Genomic DNA, 22546 nt, shown 5'->3' with positions numbered 1-22546 from the left:
ATGGGATCCTGTTGCTATGGGTACTTTCCATTCTGTGACGTTTTTTCCACTACTACATGCAGGCAGCCAGCAGCTCAGTGAGAGTAGACTGCTTTGTCTGTGATACCACTAAAAAGTAATTCCTTAATTCCACGTTTTATGTCCCCTTCAATAGTTTGGACAAAACTGGCCCAGACAAACTATTTATTACACTAATGCCCTATACACACGGTCGGATTTTCCGACGGAAAAAGTGCGATCGGATTGTGTTGTCGGAAATTCCGATCGTGTGTGGGCTCCATCGGACTTTTTCCGTTGGGATTTCCGACACACAAAGTTTGCGAGCAGGATATAAAATTTTCCGACAACAAAATCTGATCGTTTAAATTCCAATCGTGTGTACACAAATCCGACGCACAAAGTGCCACGCATGCTCAGAATAAATTAAGAGACGAAAACTATTGGCTACTTCCCCGTTTATAGTCCCAACGTACGTGTTTTACGTCACCGCGTTCAGAACGATCGGATTTTCCGACAACTTTGTGTGACCGTGTGTATGCAAGACAAGTTTGAGCCAACATCAGTCGGAAAAAATCCATGGATTTTGTTGTCGGAATGTCCGATCAATGTCCTCCGACCGTGTGTACAGGGCATTACAGATGCGCTTGCATGCTGTATTATCTGTATGTAGCTTCAGCTTTATATAATATACAGCTCTGTATTCCAGGAGTGGGACAGACTTCTGACTTTTGTCCCATTCCCCAAACAAAATAGGCTAAGAACTGCTCAGCCATTCACAGGAAGCTTTATATTCTGCAAATGATTACAAAGCTTTCTCTGATTGGCTGAGGCGGCGCTTGTAATGTCATCTCTTTGCCTCAGCCAAACCTGCACTGAGAAAAATCGAAGCTGCTTGCCTTAGAGATCTTATTAAAGTGTATGTATGCTCCAATTATAAACTTATATTTTCTTCTTTTAAATATACCACTAAAAACATTTTGGCATGTGTTCACAGTGTGCAAAAAACACCTTTTGATCTTGCCAGAAATCCAGTTTGTAAACTGCAGAACATTCACAATTCAATCTGATTTGTACAACCTCTATACAATTTTCTTTATATATGCCAAAACTATGTAATATGTGAGCAAACATATACAATCTAATTCGTATCAGTGCAGGTAGGGACTTGCACTATGCAGTTGATTATAGATTTATAGTAAGAGATTGTACAATCAGAATGTGTAAGGTTCTTTAAAGCTGGCCATACACTGATTGTATAATCTTCGATATATTTATGTACATTCAGATTGTACGATCACCTTCATACCCCTCTGTGTACATAAGCGGCTGGTGGATACAAACTTTCCCCCCCCACCAACACCTAGAGCACTGGACATGACATTATTTGATTCATCCCCTTGTTGGGGCGTGAACACTTATACACAGAGGTGCCCGGAGCTTTGCAGTCACATGACCGCATAGAAAAACATGCAAAAAGGCATTTACATTGCACCTTCTGTTTAAGCTAATGTTCACATCTACGTGGCCATGTGGGACTCGGTTTGCACGGGCACGACAGCCCATTCATTTAAATGGGCTGCTGTGTCCATTAAAACGCAGGAAAGAAGTCCCTGCACTACTTTGGAAATTCCGCATGAGAACTGTAAGTACAGCGCAGTTCCCAGTGCGAGTGCGATTTTCAGTGCAGGCCGCATGCCATTAGAATTAATGGCACCCGCTCTGCTATGTGGGTGGTTGCAGCTGCAGAACTTTGTGCGGGTCCTGCAGTGGCACCACCCGCACAAGTGTAAACCTAGCCTTGGGGTCGGTTCACACCAGATTTAGTCCAGTGTGGTGTTTTTTTTTTCTGCATGAAAAAAATGCAAGGGCATTAGGTTATATTGGTTCCAGTGGACTAGTTCACACTAGTGTGGTCTTTTCCAGGGCTGGAAAAAAAAAAGTAGAACATGCTGCATTTTTTTTCTGCACTGAACCATACTGGAATGCGGCAAATGCACCGCAATGCACATGTCCCTATTTAAGATGAATAAAATGAAGAGGGGTAAACACACTGGAAGCATCAAAAACACATTACAAACGCATCAAAAATTTGATAAAAATGCCCATTCAGAAATGCATGCGGACTGCATTTCTGTGGTGTGAACTGATCCTCCATGCAGTAAACGGGAGGAAACATTTAAAAGGAGGAGTATTGCATAGCCCCAACTTCCACTTTAATCAAAGAACCTTATGTATCAGTTCATGAACAAGAGGGATTTAAGTGATCCAGTCAACCCCCCCCCCCCCCCCCCCCCCGTGGTCCTTGAAAGTAAGCCGATATCCGCAGCAGGCGATTTAAACGTTACCTTGTCTGATATCTTGATGAAGGAAAAAACATCCTTTTGTATTATTAATGGTATGGTTACATTACACAAACAAGGCTGCTTGCTATGGTTACAGAATTAGTCATTACACACCCTTGTGTACCTGGAGAAGATGAATTGGCATTGTAGACACGTTCCTGCCCCAGCTTTCTTCATTTCTCCATGTCCCTGCATGCGATCTACGTTCTGATTGGATGGTCCTAAATTCCTGGTGCTCAGGTTCTCAGTGAACTGTAGAATCTTCCCATAATTACTTTTGCAGAATGTAAATAGACATTTCCACTCACCTTCCACACAATGTGCAGCTTGAATAGAAGTAGACCTGGCATTGAATGTTCATACAAAGCCATGGAAGATCCGAACTGGTAGCTTATTGAGTAGAGCTCTCGTTCTTGTTGTATCATGTTTGTTTAAAAGCTTTATGTAATGGTTAATTTTTTTTTTATTTAGTTCTACTGTTGTCCACAAAGTCTTCATAGACCTCTGAACTCAGAAATTAAATAATTTGAGAGAAAGTTGTGGTGGAGAACCACATTGACAATTGTCGATCTCATGCAGCCCCCTTCTTGTCCAGGGTATAATACGGGCATTCAACACTTTTTTCTTTCAGATTTCACAATAACTGTGGATGGCTAAATCCATGAAAATGACCCTGTCACCTCATCAAACATACAGTATCTACTAAACGTCCCAAGTGTGCAACCCAATTTCTGAACAATTTTTCAGTTGTGCATTAAAGTGCAGATTTAAATAACTTGGGCATTACCTTTTGGACATCGCAATCAATGGATATCTAGGTTTAAAAAATATACTTTTCATAGGCTATTTTTACTGTGGCATGTTCTTGGACCTTTAAAGTAGAACTGTAGACAACTCTTTTTTTTTTTTTTTTTTTCATTTTGGATAGGAGTACCTACCAAGTCTGTTTATTTTTTTTGCAATCTGTGGGAAGGTTTACGTTCACTTCCTGTCCCATAACCAAACAGGAAGTGAGAGGAAATCCCTGCAAATTAAGGGAATCCATTGGGATCCCCCAAGTCACCAGAACTAGTGTCGCCATTACTGTTCTGGGGACAACCCAAAATTTGGGATTTTCTCTTACATTCACTTTTGATGATAATGGTTAACAGGACAATAAGCTCTGTAACGGGGGCAGAGGTAGCAATAAAGATCTAACAAGTATTATCCCTCTCCACTCTATCCAAAACTGAAAAAATGTTTTGCCTTTAGTTATACTTGAAGCTGGTCATAGATGGATTGAAATTGGGCCGGTTGAGCATCGACTAGCTGAATTTTGATCTGTGTGGCCCTCCCTGTTTGCCAGAAGTCGATTATTAGATCATGGTCTGTCCAATGGAAATGCTGGAAAACTTTTGTTGATCAGCAGCTGCTGATCTGTGTTTCTGACAGCAGCGGGAGCCACTGTTAGACTACAACGTCCCAGCAAGGGGCATTCCTCAATTCACCCCACTTGAATGGATGGAGGAATCAGTTTTTTTTTGTTCAGCCCATTGGAGAGAAATATAACCCATCTATGCCCTGTTTAAGGACCGATTCACACCAGAATGTGGTGCTGGAAAGGCATGTTCCAAGCTAGTTTTCCACACTGTGTTTAATCACACTTTCCTTGCAATTTGCATACAGGTGCCAATGTAATGTTAATGGCACCCCATGCGCACATTGCAAACGCAATGCCTCCCCATTTATGGACTCTGCCAACATGGACTTTATGCTAATATAGCTCTAATTTCACATGGACTAATTGGGGAGATTGTGTGGTTTATACTCCTTTATTGCTCGATACTTTTTCTTTTTTAGGGTTTAGACAACCTGATCTTTCATCAAGCATATTTCTAAAGCCTGGATGTTTGCCACCTGTACTGCAATACAGAAATAAGTGATAAGAGGTCATTTGAGGACACATTATGAAACCTAGCATTATACATTTTAGAAAAAGATCTCAGACTTTTTTGTTGCCTGGTAAACACAAAGCACATTGCAAACTGTGGAATAAAAATAATATAATAATAATAATAATAATAATAATAAATAATAAATGTTCGTACCTGTACTTGGGGGATGTTGATCATTTATACTATGTGTAGTTAAAGGGGTTGTAAACCCTCTTGTTTTTTCACCTCAATGCATCCTATGCATTAAGGTGAAAAAAACTTCTGACCCTGACCGGCCCCCTAGCCCCCCCGTTTTACTCACCTGAGCCGTTCGTTCCCTCGACAGAGACGTGCTGTACCTCTCTACCCTGGGTTCTTGGCTCTTGATTGGATAGATTGATAGCAGCGCAGCCATTGGCTCCCGCTGCTGTCAATCAAATTCAATGACGCGGGTGCGGGGCCGAGTCTGGCATTCTGTGTCTATGGATGCAAATGCTGGACTCTGGAGCGCGCCGCAAGGTGACCCCCAGGGAGAGTGCTTCTCCTAGGGGGTTTACTGATGCGAGGAGGAGCCACCAGCGCTGTTGGGGGACCCTAGAAGATGATAATCGGGGACACACTGTGCAAAACGAACTGCACAGTGGATGTAAGTATGATATGTTTGTTGTTTAAAAAAAAAAAGGGGGGGGGGTGGGGTTTACAACCCCTTTAAAGCCAGAAACACAATTTTGCTTCTTTAGTTGATATGGACATTTCTGACCAAAACATATACTGTAGGGAATTTATGAATCCTTCCAAAATCAAGTTGCCATAATATGAATGTTATTTAAAGTGGTTGTAAACCCTGTTACGCCACTGTTACCTACAGGTAAGCCTATAAACCTGTAGGTACCGTGAATATCTCCTAAACTTGCACAGTTTAGGAGATATTCACTGTATGCGCACTCTGGAAACGGCCCGCTCTTGCCGTTTTTTCAGGAGCCGTGTCGTGACTGCCATAGCACTCATGCGAGGGAGTGAGGTCATCGCGGCTCTGGCTAAGCACAACGCTGGAACCCGGTAATAACCCCGGGAGACATGTCGCCGGTCACAGCGGTGTGCGGGGACCACTGCAACAGCTTCCATCTGAGGTAAGTATTTCATAATGAGCTAATATGTGATGCATACTAGCTCATCATGCCTTTGTCTTGCAGGTTTTTCTTTTTTGTTTTTTGGAGTTTACAACCACTTTAATGCATTGGACAAAAGAAGGAAAAAAAAAAAAATAAATTAGATCCAAAGGCAAAACTTTTTATTTTATTTTAAATAGAATAAGGGAAGGTTATAATGCCTGAAAGTTTTATTTTTCACATGTGTCCCATTGGGCAGATTTTCTTTACTTCCTGTCCCATAGCCAAAACAGGAAGTGAGAGAATATCTATTTAAAGTAAAAGAATTCCTCGTGGTCACCAGAACTATTTTTCCCTTTGGAAAATATCACTGTTGTTCCTGTTCTGGGGACAGCCTAACATTTGGGATTTTCTTTTGCTTTCACTTTTGTTGATAATGGTAATCTAGACTAATAGAGAAGGTGAATCTTTCTATCGAGGACACAGACGGCATTAAAAACCGGTGTTCTAATCACTCTCTTCTCTATCCAAAACTAAAAAAAGTCTTTCCTTCAGTTATACTTTCAATTAGAACTACACAGCATCTGAGCACCACAGATCAAAAACGCTATTTAATTAGTTTTTAATCTTCAAAGCAAACTTTCCCACCCCAAATGTCTCCATGTTTTATTTTTCTGAGAAATTTCTTTCAAAAACACCCCTAGCATTTCTGGCTGTGGCCATCTTGAGTAAGGGCAGATGATTCGTAGCTCAGGCATGCAGGCAGGAAGGTGTGCTTAGCTGGGAAAATCCCTCACCCTTTCCTAAAGACTCCTGGGATGTATGACATAATTTGCCCAGGCCTGGAAACCAAGACTTAACTGAAGAAATGTAAAAACAAAGTTTGACACAAGTAAAAAAATACATAATTTTCTATCCATTTGCTAATGCTAGCAGCATAAGGATTGAAAATAGTCAATACTGGGTGAGAGAGTGGAGTTTCACTTTAAAGTGATTATAAATTTATAAATGATTATATTTTATTCCCTTAAAATAAAAAGTTCTACTTACCTGCTCTAGGTAATATTATTGATCTCCGTTCTCCTCTTCTGGTGTCCCTGGCTGGCACTTTCCGCTCCTCCTCTTCTGCAAATGCCCACATAGTAAGCCGGCTACTATGGGGGGCACTTGTACAGGCACTCTACCAGGCTGGGCAGCGTGGCATGGGCCCACCCTCACTCCCTCCTCACAGGATATGATTGACAGCAGCAGGAGCCAGTAGCTTCCCCTGCTGCCTCTGTGTCCTGTGAGAAAAGGAAGAGAGTAGGGCGCCACTGCAGATGGGCATAGTGCTGGATTGAGAGAGGTAAGTGTTTAAGGAGGTGGTGGTGGGGCAATAAAACTACTGGTAGAAGTATTAAGATGTGTGTTTTTATAAGTTCTCAATATATTTCCTGTATATGTGCATGTTACGTTGTAGTTCCTCATCCCATGGGATTGTTGGTACTTACGGCTGTGGGTGAAAGCACACAAGATTTTTTTACTTTTGCTTGCTACTCACCCATCATCTTCATTAGTATATATTCAAAAACCCAAGCAAACAAATACTAAAAATAATTGTATAGTGGTGTGAGTGCATGGACTGTGGTCATAAGTGGGCAAATCTGTGTGTGCAATATTAGTGCTTTCGATACTGTAGAGCATTTATCACCATCTAGTTTGTCTATACGGCACAGTACTCGCTGTTGTTCTTTGTAGTAGTTACATTTATTGCAACTCTGTGAATGTTAAGAGCCGGTTCACACTGAGGCAGCACGACTTGAAGCGCGACTGCCTCAGGCGACCTGCACACGACAGCAGCGGCGACTTGCAAAACGACTTCTATATAGAAGTCAATGCAAGTCACCTCAAATCGCCCCCAAAGTAGTACAGGAACCTTTTTCTAAGTCGGAGCGACTTGCGTCGCTCCTATTAGAACGGTTCCATTGTACAGAACGGGAGGCGACTTGTCAGGCGGCTAGGTTGCCTGACAAGTTGTCCCAGTGTGAACCGGGTCTTACTGCCTTCCAAAGCTGCCCACTCTTCAGAATAGAAGATCACAGACTTCTTTTTTGTACTTTATTTTGTAAAGTGCTCCATTAGTTATCACTTAATTAGAAGTGCTCACTGTGTAACTTTTTTCCATTAAAGCGGGGGTCCACCTATCTATCGTTTTTTTTTTTTTTTTTTTTTTTTTGAGTTCATTCACAAACTTTTCTTCTCAGCATTACATACTCACATATTGTGTGTAATATGTCCGCCTGTGTCAGATTTCGTCGGAAAGAATAACTTATATTATTCACTGCAGGCGGTTTCCATCTTCATTGTGGGCATTTGAAGCCCACAAGCATTTATTTCCTGGATGTGGTGAATGCTGTGCTCCCAGCATTCACCGCTCGTTCCCGCACATGCTCAGTGGCATCCTGGGAAGCCTGAGACTAGCTCCCAGGAGTCTGGGAGAGGCTAGAAACGCCTACTCCCACAGGAGGAGAACCAGGAAGTGCAAAGAAGAATAGAAAAATAAAAGGGAATTACGGCGATTTAAATTTTTTTAAACGGCATGTCAGCATCTAGGCAAGGAAGAGAATACATACAGATATTGTTCAAAATTTGGGTGGAACCCCACTTTAAAGTACACAGATCAAAATGTTAAATCGGTGCAAGTTTTGGTAGCTAATGTTGTTGAATTGTAAATGCGTAAATATCATTAAAAAAAATTATATTAGCATATGTCTTCTTGCAGTATGTGAGCTTGTTTTGTCTAAGACCATTAACCTAGTAACCATGAATCATTTTGTTTTGCTTTTGCAGAGCTCCTGAGATCATTTTGGGGTTGCCATTTTGTGAAGCCATAGACATGTGGTCGCTGGGATGTGTGATTGCTGAGCTGTTCTTAGGATGGCCTCTCTACCCAGGAGCATTGGAGTATGACCAGGTATGTCATTTTCTGTATGTCTGCTGACAGTGGATGAGTGTATGTATGTTCTTCGTCCTTGGTCAAGCAGAATAGCCTCAAGCATGGGATAACACAAAGCCTAAAGAATCTAAAATAAAAGAATATTTTCCAATAAAAACAAAAAGCTTTAAATGCTTTCTTGTGTCATCACTTTTTGAAAATTAAAATATCTGACCGTTCTTGACTAAGCTGTAGGAGCCCCAAGAACCAACCTGGTACATGGCCTTGATGACAGTTGCATGCACAGTATTGATCCTTTCTTCTGCTCTATAGCGTAGGACTGGTCTATTCCAGGGGTGGCCCGTCCATTAAGGGCGCACGGGCGCCGCCCTTTCTCTCCAGGCACCCCTCTATGAATAAATGATAGATTTATGCATTGCATGAATCTATCCCTGGCCGCCACCACCCCCTATTCAGGCCCCTTTTCGGACGCCGGGCGCCTGAATTACATTGGCGGGGGTGTATTTTTGAAGCACCCGATTAAAGCCATAGGCATCAAAATAGGTGAACTCGGAGCGCAAAGCATTGCGCTCGGAGTCCACCCAGGTGTGTTAGAAAAGCGAATGAATATTCGCTTTTCTAACATTGAACCGCCTCTCCGCCAATCGTGAAAGTGTGGGTCTGTTACCCGTCACCTGATTGGCCAAAAGGACAAGCGCTGCTATTGGATGCCTATCAGGAGGAGGGGAGGAGACACATAGGACACAGCTCGCCGCTGTCTGACCCGCTGCAAGGTCCCACAGCTCGTCGCCGTCACCCGCTGCCTGACCCGCCACAGAGATAGGGTAAGTGACGGTCAGACGGCGAGCGGGCAGGGTCACAGTGGCAGCATTTGATGGGGCACGGTGCCAGCATTTGATGGGGCACAGTAACAGCATTTGATGGCCACTGTGCCCCATCAATTTTCGCCACTGTGCCCCATCAGTTGCCGCCACTGTGCCCCATCAGTTGCCGCCACTGTGCCCCATCAGTTGCCGCCACTGTGCCCCATCAGTTGCCGCCACTGTGCCCCATCAGTTGCCGCCACTGTGCCCCATCAGTTGCCACCACTGTGCCCCTCAAAAGTTGCCACTGTTACCCCACCCGCTCGCCGTCTGACCGGCACTTACCCTATCTAGGTGGCTTTTGATGGCACTCATTTTGCACAGTGGCGGCATTTGATGGGCACAGTGGCGGCATTTGATGGGCACAGTGGCTGCAATCCCTGTAAAAGTAAGATGCATATACTTTATCTAAGGATATTCTGGTTTGGTCACATGATCAGGTCCCAGTGCCCGTGTCAGTGTAGAGCAGTGTTTCTCAACTCCAGTCCTCAAGGTGCCACAACAGGTCATGTTTTCAGGCTCTCCATTATTTTGCACAGGTGATTTGATCAGTTTCACTGCCTCAGTAATTACCGTGGCTGTTTCATCTGAGGGAAATCCTGAAAACATGACCTGTTGGGGCGCCTTGAGGACTGGAGTTGAGAAACACTGGTGTAGAGGAGGGACAGCCGACAACTGATTCTCCATAGTAGGTCTGTAGGTGATGTCACCTCCCAGGCTCTGCGGGGGTTGTCGCTGCTTTTTGTTCTCCCCTGAAGCCGGCCCCTAGGGAGATCATGTGACCAGACCAGAGCACCTTTAGATTAGGTAAGTAAACGCATTTTTCCTTTACATTATATCTGGCATTGGGCTTAGAATGAGGATGTTATGAGTAGGTTTAGGCTTAGTTAGGTTTTGACTGGACTTCTACTTTAATGTTTTGTTATATCAAAATGTATTAGTAACAAAATCAATAAGTAAACCTTCACTAAACTACAACCACAGTAAAAAATGACGGCGTTGTCACTTTAAAACTTCATAAGTTTGGACTTTTGTGGTTTAAAAGTAATGACGTTATTTTGAGCTTTTACATTTTGGTATGCTAAAGCATTAATTGATCTATTGGACTTTGGCCATATGTAATTGTCTTGTGACTGCACAGGCAGCTATTTGAGTTTTTTGTAAGTCAAAAAGAGGAGCCTGAGCTCTGTACCTCAAACCCAGTGATTGGTGAGCTTCTGCTGTGGTAGAAATCCCGTACAAAGCCCTGATAGAGTGATACATGAGTGCTCAGCAATACATCTGCATGCTGCATCTTGTTGGTGTGCGCAGGTGGGCCATGCAGTTCTTTGTATCAAAAAGTGCATTCAGCTTTTGTTTCAGAATCTATGTTGCTCATTTCCTAGTCTTGTTATTTTTCCATATGAATACTTTCATTACGTTACTTTAAAAAGCCTCAGCTGTTAAGTGTCTCTGGTGAAGCACATCTTGCTGTTGCGTATTCATTAATCTCACTGTGATTATGCAGAATGCATTACTTGTGTACTTGTAGGTACAGGGCCCAAGCTACACTGCTTTTGAAGCACTTTGATAGTGTCGTAAACAACTTGTAAATAGGATCACCAGGGGAGGACTTGTCTTCTCCGGAGAGCTGGCAATCTTTAAATGCTAAATAAAGCAGCAGGCAAGAGTTATTTGTGTATGGATAATATAATGTAATAAGCCAACAGGAGCTATGAAGCAAAAGAGTAAACAAGATCAAAGAGAAATGCAATGCTGTAGAGACCTGAGTGGGGTTGTTTCTGTGGACTCGCGTGTCTGGAACCTGCATTTCAAAACCACTACCTGCACCTGCCAGCCTACCTGAAAAACACTTACCTGTTTCAATGTTCTGCTATGCCATAAGAACTAGAGGTCACATAACATGGAACTTCTGTGTAAAAGGAGAGAGGAGGTGCAAGCTGCTAGAGTCATCATCAGTTAAGCTGGCCATAGACTGTTTGAATCTTGACTGGTTCAGCAGGAACTGGCTGAGATTCAAGCCATGTATAGGCAGACTCAATGTACCCAAGTTGATCAATCGATCAACTTGAGTACAACCAGCCTGTATGAGTTTACATGTGATTACAGCTGGGGAGAACACAATGGCTCTGCGGGAGGGATTCCCCCATCAACACTGACTGTATTGATGGGGGAATCAAGCGATTTCCCATTGTTGCTCTGTCTATGGTCTGCTTTAGATCTCACAGTAGGGTTAATAATCAATATGCACACACTGCAAAACACAGAGCTTAGAGTGCTTGAAGATAGTGACCTGTAAAAGGGGGACAGCTGCTGCAGCCTCTCAAGAGTCATTCCCCTTTTTATCATGCAAAAGTGACTTAGATGCTGCGTACATCTTTTTGAGCGCATTACCTTGAGAGTATTAACCAATGCATTCTAAATGAATGGATCTGGTAGTGGCATGACTCCAAGTGTGGTTTAAACAATGTAATTTATCCTGCTGAGTGGTAAATCTCACAGTAGAGTCTACATTGTAGAGTGCAGTGACTCTGTTGCTCTCAAGCGCAAAGTTGCCTCTAGGGGGGCACCTTGGATAAAATCCAAAGGGTATATGATAAAAGAAATGTTGCATCAACAGTTGTCCAGGTAAATCTGTGCCATCGTAACAATCCAAAAAGACATCAGTTATAGGGGTTCTAAAGAGCGATTATTAAAGTGGTTCTAAAAGCAGAAGGTTTTTTACTTTAATGCATTCTGTGCGTTAAGGTAAAAAAACCTCTTGTGTGTAGTTCCCTCCCTCCCAGCCACCCCCCCTCTTTTCCTCTGTTATACTTAACTGAGCCTGATCTTGATCCAGCAATGGGCACAAGAGGCTCTCTCCTTCTTTATTGGCTCAGAGACAGCAGTTGGAGCCATTGGCTCCCACTGGTGTCAATCATAGCCATTGAATAGGGGGCAGGGCAGAGTCTCGCTGTCTATGGCAATATACACAGTGAGGCTTTGGAGCACCCCCCCACCCCGTGCACAGGCCCCCATAGCAAGCGGCTTAGTATGGGGGCACTCGACAGGGTGGAGGAGCCAGGCGCGCCAGCTGGGGAGTCGAGAAAAGGAGGATTGGGGCTGAGCAGGTAAGTAGAACATGTTTGTTATTTAAAAAAAGGTAACAAAAAAAAAAATCACCTTAAACTTTCAACCCTTTACCTATTTAAATCCGACTTCATCTCAGCCAGCACTTGAAACAGGAGATTGTCACATTTAACATTTTTGTTTAACTCCTGCATGACAGAGGGTAAACAAATCTTAATGCCTGAACACAGTTTTGAAACTTTGACATATGTTAGTAAATCTGTACATATCGCAACTACTGTTCAGGTGAATTATATATTTTGGGCTTTTGAACTTTATTGGGCTTTCATTTGGTGGTAAATGGTAATCTTTTTATTTTTATTTTTTATTTAGCTGTATATTTCTTGCTATTACCATAGCCTACTACCAAAAAACAAACCCAAATAAATTCTCCTGCTCCTGATGACCGCAGCAATACCACACGTGTATGTTCGTTGTTGTTTGTACCTGTAGTAGGGCCCAGAAACAATAGTGCGCATTTTGTTTTTTGTGATATTTTTTTTTTTTTTTTTTTTTAGCCTACCTGAAATACACTGACCCTAACGCTAACCCTAACACTGATATACAGTAAACCCTGGCTGATATAGCTATTTTTTTCTTCTTTTTTTGTATTTTTTTTACACAATCTTTTTCTCCATTCAAGACTGATAGTACAAGATCTGGAGCTCTCAGTGAAAGCTCGGTCTCTGTGCTGAAAGTTCACTGTACAGCAGTGCTGCAACACTGATTGTTTAAAGTTTTCCAGCGTGTCTGTTCGACAGAAGTCAATCCAAAAATTGACTTCTGTTGAACAGGAAGGGCCACACACAGGTCAAAATTTGTACAGTTCTTGCTAAACCCTTCAAGTATCGATCAGTCTGTACCCAGCCTAAGAACTGGTAAGATATATAATATTACATTTTTTTGTTCTTGAGTTTAGATGTACTGTAGATAGAAATGTTCCTGATCCTGAACTGTTTTTATTAGCGGTGTTACTCTTGGTGTACGTTGTCCTGCTTATTACCCATTGCACACAGTGGGTAACTTGCAGGTATGCAGCCCATTTCAGGGCACTGCCTTGTTCTATTTCACTATCTGTCTAAAACCATTTCTAATTCTTTTAATGTATTATTGTATCATAGGTTTTCTTATTAATCCGTCAGGCTATCATTGTCTGTAAACAAACTAATTTGAAACTTGAATATCCGCACACATAAGCGAGTTAGGCACGCACTTGAATTTTTCTTGCACATTGGAAACACATCTATCAGGATTTTTCTAACCCTGTTGTAAGCAAGACTGGAGAAATTCCAGGATCCAGCAGTGCACACTTAACTTTTTAAAACATTTTATTGTAGTCATAGGATGTGCGTGCCTCTTGATCCCTTAACTGGATTGACTGGCTTCTGACTTCTAAATTAAAGTGGTGTTCCACCCACTTTTACAACTCTTCAGCATCCCTCACTAAACTGTGAACTGTAAACAAATTGGATATTTTTTATTTTTTTTTTCTCAGCACCTACTGTATATCTGCTGTATTCATTTTTCACTTCCTCCTCCCTGGCCGTGGCCCATCGCATCATTTCCTGTTTGCAGTGTCTTCTGGGAAGGGGCTGCAACTTCCTCTGACACTGCCATTACTATGGAAACCTGACCTGAATCCTATTACACTGCTTGTGCTGCACTGAGCATGTGCGAGATCTGCAAGGATGAGATCCAGGAAGAAATACAGTCTGGCTTCAGATGCCCACACTTAAGATGGGCACGGCCTGCTGTAAGTTTATAAAATAACAAACTACTGCTATAAACTAACAAAACAGACCTTAGTTTACAGAATAACTTTACTAGAATACATTAAGCATGTGTATTATAGGAGTATTTTTATTTAAAAAGTATAATTTCAGCCGGAACACCACTTTAATTTGTTAAAGTGGCACTAAACTCTGGAAAAAAAAAAAAAAAAATTCTATTCAATTATGAATTTTTATCTCCAGAAAAAAAAACAGCCTCCAACAAACCTCCAAATTGCTTTTTATTGCTCCTGTGACTTCCTGTTAGAGGGGTCATTCTCCATGGTCCCACTATATGTAGGGAAGTAGCCACCCTCTTTTGCTCGCTTCTAAGATGGACCTAGGACTATGGGATTTACAGTATTCTAGAGCAGTGCACATGGACCACAACTTGTGGGTAGTGCTTATTCCAAATATACCCAAATATATGGGGGGGGGGCTCAGGAGCTCATGGAGGAGGTTATAAATAGGCAGAAAAACACAATAAGAGATTATTGCATGAAAAATAGATGAGAGGACCATCAAGCAGTGGATGTGTATGGATTAAGTGTTACTAAACCCAGGACCCTGCATTCACTTTATCTGGTCTCTCACAGTACACACAACATGGAAATGCAATTATTTTAGTAAATATAAACTGCTAAATACCTTTTCTCATCAGCAGTATATAGCACCCTTGAGACTTCTATCAGTGTCTGGTTAAAGCTTGTAGGAGGAGTTTTCATTTTACTCTCTGTCCTATGAGGCTGCAGGACCCCTGACCCTTTGTCTGGACAGTGCTGATTGGCCCCGTGTTGATCACATGCACCCTCCCAAGAAAAAAAAAAAAAACACTAGCAATACACACCAAACCGAGCATGTGCACAGTGCCCCAAAGGCTCTGTAATGTCAGGAGATGGATTGGGGGCTGTGGAAAAAGTGGAGGATCAGAGAAGACAGGATCAAACCGACTTTTCACACAATGCACAGGATTAACCTCTTAGCTTCCACAGTGAGTATAATCAGCATGCTTTACTGCATATACAGACTGATTTTACTGTTATGGGTTTAGTAACACTTTACTTTTGGAGAAGAAGGATATAATTTAGTGTCACTTTAAAGTGGTTGGAAACCCCCCTGACCTATTTTTACATATAGGTAAGCCTATAATAAGGCTTACCTATATGTACTGAAAATATCTCCTAAACGTGCGTCGTTTATGAGATATTTTGTAGTGCCCTGATGATGTCAGCGCATGCACAGTGAAGAAACTGCCTACAGTGCCGTTTCTTCCCCAGCGTGTGCCGTGACTGGCGGCTCCTGGCTCGCTCTTACATACAGAGCCTGAGTCTGCGGCCCTGGAAGGAAGAGAGGTAAAGATGGATGCTTCCAGCAGCGGGGACATCGTGGACATTGCAGGCTTCGTTTGCAGGTAAGTGGCATGTAATGGGCTAGCATGCAATGCATACTAGTCCATTATGCTTTTACTTTGCAGGGGAATAAAGAGGAAGTAAAACCCTTAAGGGTTTTATTCCTCTTTAAGTTCTTCATGCAGCCAGTAGCTGTAAGCTCCTTCTTGAAAGATCATGTCTGTGTTCTCGGGTTGTGCCTCCTGAATGTAAACCAACAGATGTAGCCTTCTAATATTGCCAAGTAAGGTATTTAATAACAGAATGGTTAAAGTGATTTTAAAGGCTTGCTTTTATCACCTAAAATAAAAAATATGCATTACATACCTGCTGTTTGCACTAGTTTTGCACAGAGCAGCCCCAAACCTCCTCTTCTAGGTCCCACGCTGCCACTTATGGCTCCTCCCCTTCTGTGTCTGCCACCATAGCAAGCCACTTGCTCCTGAGACAGGCTGTGTTTGTCCAGAGCTACACGTAGTGCAGCTTGCTATACTTGGCAACACTGATCATTGTATTCTGACAACAGGAAGTTTCTCTGCTGTCCAAATACAATAGCTCAGCTTCTGTGAGGATGGCTGTTTTACTTTCGCAGCCAAGGTTCCCATTTCACATTGCAGTCGGGCATTAAAAGAGAAGTTTGTTTTTGTTTTTTATTTTTTTGTGTTTTTAGAAATCATACTTACCTAGGTGGCAGCAGCATCAATCCAATGCTACATCTATCCCATGCCAGCTCTAAAACTGAGAACTGAGCGATCAAAGACTGCTGATCCCTCAGTTCCCAGAGCTCTGTGATCAGAGAGCTGGTGACTGTCATTTACCAATTCTTTGGCTGTACTTCTCCTTTAAAGACTCCCAAAAATTGAATTCCCAAGCGGGCTCATCAGTCTTGGGTGGTGCTGCAGAAGTATTTCCTGCCCCAAGACTAGCGCCAATTTCAGACAGTAGCATACTTAAGCAATGAACGGTATCTTCAGCTGTCATAACAGCTGATTTCACTTAATGAAGCTCTGTTTAAAAGCAGTATTTTGTTTGATAAATATAACCATTTGACATGGTTACTCTTCCCCATGGAATGGTGGAGCAGTTGCTTTGCAATCCAGGATATTACATGCTGGAATATGGTGTGTGTGTGTCCACCTCATCTTCTGATCATTTAGTCGAACGTCATCACTTACCCAGAACAGGAAAAAAGTCTTTAGGGTGCTGAAGATAAGTGGGCACAAAAAGGAACTGAAATTCAGATCCCTGCCATGGAATGCTATAAAATAATGGAATCTTTTCAAAGAAGTGGTTACGGCTTCTGTAATATAACAATGGTTTATGTGTGTTATAACATTTTTTGTAATCATGGCCATGATGTCTTTGTCAGGCGTTCCCAAACACAGATCATGCAAAACTATTTGGCGATCTAACCACATTGATTTCTAAACTTTGCAAAGGCATTAATGAACAGGAACTAGACAGAACAGAAGAACCTGTTATTCTAATGTTATTATGGTGAGGTCACTGCTGTAACAAAGTCACCACAGCCCATAGGCACAGTATACACTTACAATAACCGTGCCTTGTTTTGAAAAGCAGAAGTTGTGTGCTTGTAATACATTTCCGGATTGTGATTAGTTGTTACATACAAACAAAGCTCTCACTTCCTTCTTTACTGATATTTAAAGCTTTACTGTTATTTCTAGCTCTATGTATGCATATATCTATATAGATATACACATACAGTATCTCACAAAAGTGAGTACATCCCTCACAATTTTTGTAAAAATGTTATTATATCTTTTCATGTGACAACACTGAAGAAATCACACTTTGCTACAATGTAAAGTAGTGAGTGTACAGCTTGCATAACAGTGTAAATTGGCTGTCCCCATCAAAATTACTCCACACACAGCCATTAAAGGGGTTGTAAAACGCTCATGTTTTTTCACCTTAATGCATTTTATGCATTAAGGTAAAAAAACTCCTGACACTCACCGGCCCCCTAGCCTCCCGTTTTACTCACCTGAGCCCCTTCGTTCCCTCGGCAGAGATACACTCTACCTCTCTGCCCTGGGTTCTCAGCTCTTGATTGGATAGATTGATAGCAGCGCAGCCATTGGCTCCCGCTGCTTTTAATCAAATCCAATGATGCGGGGGCGGAGCCAAGTCCAGCATTCTGTGTCTATGGAAGCAAATGCTGGATTCGGCGCGCACGCCCGCAAGGTAACCCCCAGGGAGAGCGCTTCTCCTAAGGGGTTTATCGATGCGAGGAGGAGCCGCGAGCACCGTTGGGGGCCCCCAGAAGACGATGATCAGGGCCACAGTGTGCAAAACGAACTGCACAGTGGAGGCAAGAATAATATGTTTGTTTTAAAAAAAAACAAAACGAGTGTTTACAACCCCTTTTAATGTCTAAACCGCTGACATAAAAAGTGAGTACATCCCTAAGTGAAAATGTCCAAATTGGGCCTAATTTGCCATTTTCCCAGACAGGTTTGCCATTTTAACAGGACAGGTTCCACTCAACAGGCCTCGCCATGGTCGACCAAAGGAGTGGAGTGCACATGCTCAGCGTCCTATCCAGAGGTTGTCTTTGGGAAATAGACGTATGAGTGCTGCCAGCATTGCTGCAGAGGTTGAATGGGGTGGGGGATCAGCCTGTCAGTGCTCAGACCATAAGCTGCATACTGCATCAAATTGGTCTGCATGGCTGTCATCCCAGAAGAAAGCCTCTTCTAAAGATGATGCTCAAGAAAGCCCACAAACAGTTTGCTGAAGACAAGCAGACTAAGGACATGGATTGCTGGAACCATGTCCTGTGGTCTGATGAGACCAAGATAAGATGGTGTCAAGCGTGTGTGATGGCAACCAGGTGAGGAGTACAAAGACAAGTGTGTCTTGCCTACAGTCAAGCATGGTGGTGGGATTGTCATGGTCTGGGGCTGCATGAGTGCTGCCGGAACTGGGGAGCTACAGTTCATTGAGGGAACCATGAATGCCAACATGTACTGTGACATACTGATGGCAGAGCATGATCCCCTCGCCTCAGAGACTGGGCCACAGGGCAGTATTCCAACGTGATAACGACCCCAAACACATCCAAGACGACCACTGCCTTGCTAAAGAAGCTGAGGGTAAAGATGATGGACTGGCCAAGCAAGACCTAAACCCTATTGAGCATCTGTGGAGCATCCTCAAATGGAAGGGGGAGGAGCGCAAGCTCTGTAATGTCGTCATGGAGGAGTGGAAGAGGACTCCAGTGACAACCTGTGAAGCTCTGGTGAACTCCATGCCCAAGAGGGTTAAGGCAGTGCTGGAAAATGATGGTGGCCATACAAAATATTGGCACTGGGCCCAATTTGGACATTCTCACTTTGTTGCCAGCGGTTTAGACATTAATGGCTTTGTTGAGTTATTTTGAGGGGACAGCAAATTTACACTATTATACAAGCTGTACACTCACTACTTTACATTGTAGCAAAGTGTCATTTCTTCGGTGTTGTCACATGAAAAGATATAATAACATTTTTACAAAAATGTGATGGGTGTCCTCACTTTTCTGAGCTACTGTGTATACACACACACACCAAACTGTTAAATGTTTTGTCATTTTTCTCTCTTCCAATTTATTCATGAAAACTCTACAATGAATGCCTCTTAACCTCCCTATGATATAATACAGGAATGCTAAAAAACCTTTGCACTGGGGTGTTGTGGGGGGGAAACTACTAAGGGCCCTTTCACACTGGGGCGGTTTGCAGGCACTATCGCGCTAATAATAGCGCCTGCAAACCGACCCAAAAGTGCCACTGCTTTGTCTCCAGTGTGAAAGCCCCGAGGGCTTTCACACGGGAGCAGTGCACTAGCAGGACGGTAAAAAAAAGTCCTGCTAGCAGCATCTTCAGAGCGGGGAAGGAGCGGTGTATACACCGCTCCTTCCCCGCTCCTGCCCATTGTAATCAATGGGACAGCGCGGCTATACCGCCAGCAGAGCGCCTCTGCAGAGGCGCTTTGCGGTGGTTTTTAACCCCTTCTTGGCCACTAGCGAGGGGTAAAACTGCCGCCGTAGCGGCCGAATCCCGACAGTACAGCGCCGCTTACAACAGCAGCGTTTTACCGCCGACGATGCCCCCGCCTCAGTGTGAAAGGGCCCTTATTGTATCTCATGCTTGTGTTAACCATGCACATATGGAATATTCAAAAGATTTAGGTTGTGTGACCTGCAACTGTAGTGCTACTGGGTCTCCTTGTTACAGGAGACAGATATGTTTACACTGATTGTAATATTTCTATATATCCTCTGTGATCATTCATAGTAAACTTAAAGGGGTTGTAAACCCTCGTGTTTTCTCTAGCTGTCGTCTTGTGTCCTGATTGGATAGATTGTTAGCAGCGCAGCCATTGGTTCCCACTGCTGTCAATAAAATCCAATGACACTGGCGCTGGGGGGCGGGTCCGGGTCCTGCTGTCTGTGTCAATAGACGCAGGAGCAGGACACGGGAGCGCGCCCGCACGGGTGTCCCGAAGGAGAGCGCTTCTCCGACGGGGCACTTGAGAAGAGGAGGAGCCACTAAGGGACCGCAGACAGAAGAAGAAGGGTTTAGTAACTCTTTTTTAAATGTTTTTTATTTTTGCCTTTTTTACCTCTCGCTAGAAATGGCAATCATTTCCACCAGTAAACTGAATGTCAACAAGATAAAAGATTGATATTTTTATACCTAAATAGTTATGGCAATGTCTAGTAATATATTATTAGGGCTCTTTCACATGGGGCGGATCAGTGATGATCCGCCCCGTGAACACCCGCTTGCTCAGCGGGGATCGCTCCGCCGATCCCTGCTGAGCAGGAAGATGACAGGTCCATCGCTGCACACTGTGCAGCGACGGACCTGTCAGAGCGCCGCTCTCCCTTATGGGGGATCGGATGATGACGGACCGTAGTGTCCGTCGCCACCCGATCCGATCCAAAAACGGATGAAAAAGTACGGTTTTCCTCTGTTACACTTATCGGAGCGGGTCGGATGTCAGCGGACATGTCACCGCTGACATCCCACGCTCCATAGGGATACATGTATGTCAGTTTTTCATCCGAAAACGGAAGGATGAAAAACGGACATACGGACTCCCCGTGTGAAAGAGCCCTTAAGTTTCAAACTGGTAACCATGCTATAACAATTAATATCTGATATTCATTTTCTTGCCTAGATCCGATACATTTCCCAAACTCAAGGGTTCCCGGGAGAACACCTACTAAATGTGGGTACGAAAACATCCAGATTCTTTTGTCGTGATCCAGATGCTCAATACCCCGGCTGGAAATTAAAAGTAAGTAACATTTTTGTATTTGGCATCTAGAATGATACTTGCTTCTGCCAGGTTGGTTCTTTCAGTCTGATGAACAGGAACCTTCAATGCCATTGGTGCTGAGTAACTGGTTGCATTTCTCACCAGGCTTTTTATCTGTTTGAAGTTTGGGTTTTTTTTCCCGTGTTTATACGGGATCCTTTTTTTGGTGCTTCAGCCTTTTTCTATGAAATATACTGGAAACGTATTGCTTTCTGTCCAAATTGGCATTAGTGTATAATTATGTGTGCATGACAACACTCATATTCATGTTAGATGTTACCTTTAGACAGTTTTTCCATTAATTTAATAAAAGGATGATTGCAGTGTGTTGTGAATTACCTCTTTGTGTCATGTCTTACTATAAAATTTGGGGTTTTGGTTCTGTCCAGTGACGTTTTATTTTTATTTAATTTCTTTTTCAATAGACCTTGGAAGACCATGAAGCAGAGACAGGGATGAAGTCTAAGGAAGCCAGGAAGTATATTTTCAACAGTTTGGAAGATATAGTGCATGTAAGTCGCTGAAGTGTAACACTGCATGTTTCGTAATTGTGCTCTTACCCGCTCTGTGTAAATCCTTTCTTTATGAACAATTAAGAGGAGGGTGAGAAGACTGGCTAATTGGATTAGGATAAGGTATGGTGTCTCTTTTTTTTGATTATTGATATAAAAATATAGAATACAAAAATTATATATTTTTTTTTTAAAGGAAGCTGTTCCAAAAAAAAAAAAAAACATCTGCCTATACGTTAAAGTAGAATTATGGTCAAAAATTAAATTATACCATGACATTAAAGAGGAGCTACAAATACTGTAGGACACGTACCTGTCCACAAATCCAGCGGTGTCTTCACCTGAGCCGATTTTTCAGTTGATTTTTGGGGCGCTGCCGCCACTAATTTGGGGACGGGAAATTGGCAGTGAAGCCTTGAGTCTTCACAGCCGGTTCCCTACTGCAAATGAGCTTTGTGCATTGCCCGGTGGAGGAGGGCTGAAGGTTGCGGCGAAGTCACCCGGAAGTGGGAGCGGGTGCCTGTCAAATTCAGGTACCCGCTCCCCCCTCGAAAGGTGCCAAATGTGGCAGGGGAGGGGGGAGGAGGCAAATAAGCAGAGCTTCCCCTTTTGGGAGGACCTCGATTTTAAGCTTTAACACGTGTTAAACATAACAGTACTTGTCTGTATAAAAATGTGGCCTAGCAGTGTATATTATGTACCTTAAATCCCAGCATCTAATGATTTGCAGCTCTGCTTCCTTTCCTAGGATACTCAAATAGGATCTTTTGAATGAAGGGGGCAGACCTATCAATCATCTGCCCATCTTCCATTCATAGATGGTGTTTCATTCATAGAAGCTGTAGTAATGGCTTCTATGAATGGAGCAGCAGTCGGGCACTCTTGATGACAGCTTGTCATGGCTCCTTAGTTCTGTTAACCCCTGCTGCACCAGAAGATTAGGGAGTCAGGACATGGGCATTGGAGGAGGAATATGTGGGCGAAAAGAGGACAATGCAGCACAAGGGACATCTCACTGAATGTAAGTATTGTCCCTTGTTTTGTTTTTTTTTTTGTTTTAGATGGACTTAGGCTTTAACCCAGGGTGGGCACAGTTAACAAAGGATTTTGGGTGTCCAGTTTAATAGAACGGATAATTTGTGTCGTAGCCATCCCAGAAAGCAAATAGATTTTATTTATAACTTAAACACATACAAAGCTCTGTCATGAAAACTATATTTTTTAAGATTTCCCCTTTGAATCCTTGCCATCTCGTGTGTGTGTGTTATTTGTGGAG

General features: G+C 42.9%; 1 protein-coding gene across 1 annotated transcript in view; it reads left to right on the top strand.

Moving 5' to 3' along the window:
* HIPK3 (homeodomain interacting protein kinase 3) overlaps positions 1-22546 on the top strand; it is a 178080-nt gene that overhangs the window by 121723 nt on the left and 33811 nt on the right. Inside the window, exons 3-5 of the mRNA XM_073604467.1 lie at positions 8194-8317; positions 20618-20737; positions 21184-21270. Of these exons, the coding sequence (XP_073460568.1) occupies positions 8194-8317; positions 20618-20737; positions 21184-21270 (331 nt within the window). The remainder of the gene's footprint in view (positions 1-8193; positions 8318-20617; positions 20738-21183; positions 21271-22546) is intronic.

Source organism: Aquarana catesbeiana, linkage group LG11, assembly GCF_042186555.1.
Source record: "Aquarana catesbeiana isolate 2022-GZ linkage group LG11, ASM4218655v1, whole genome shotgun sequence".
NCBI classification, from domain to species: Eukaryota; Metazoa; Chordata; class Amphibia; order Anura; family Ranidae; genus Aquarana; species Aquarana catesbeiana.
Note: the sequence above shows the minus strand (reverse complement) of the source record. Positions and strands in the feature narration are given on the sequence as shown.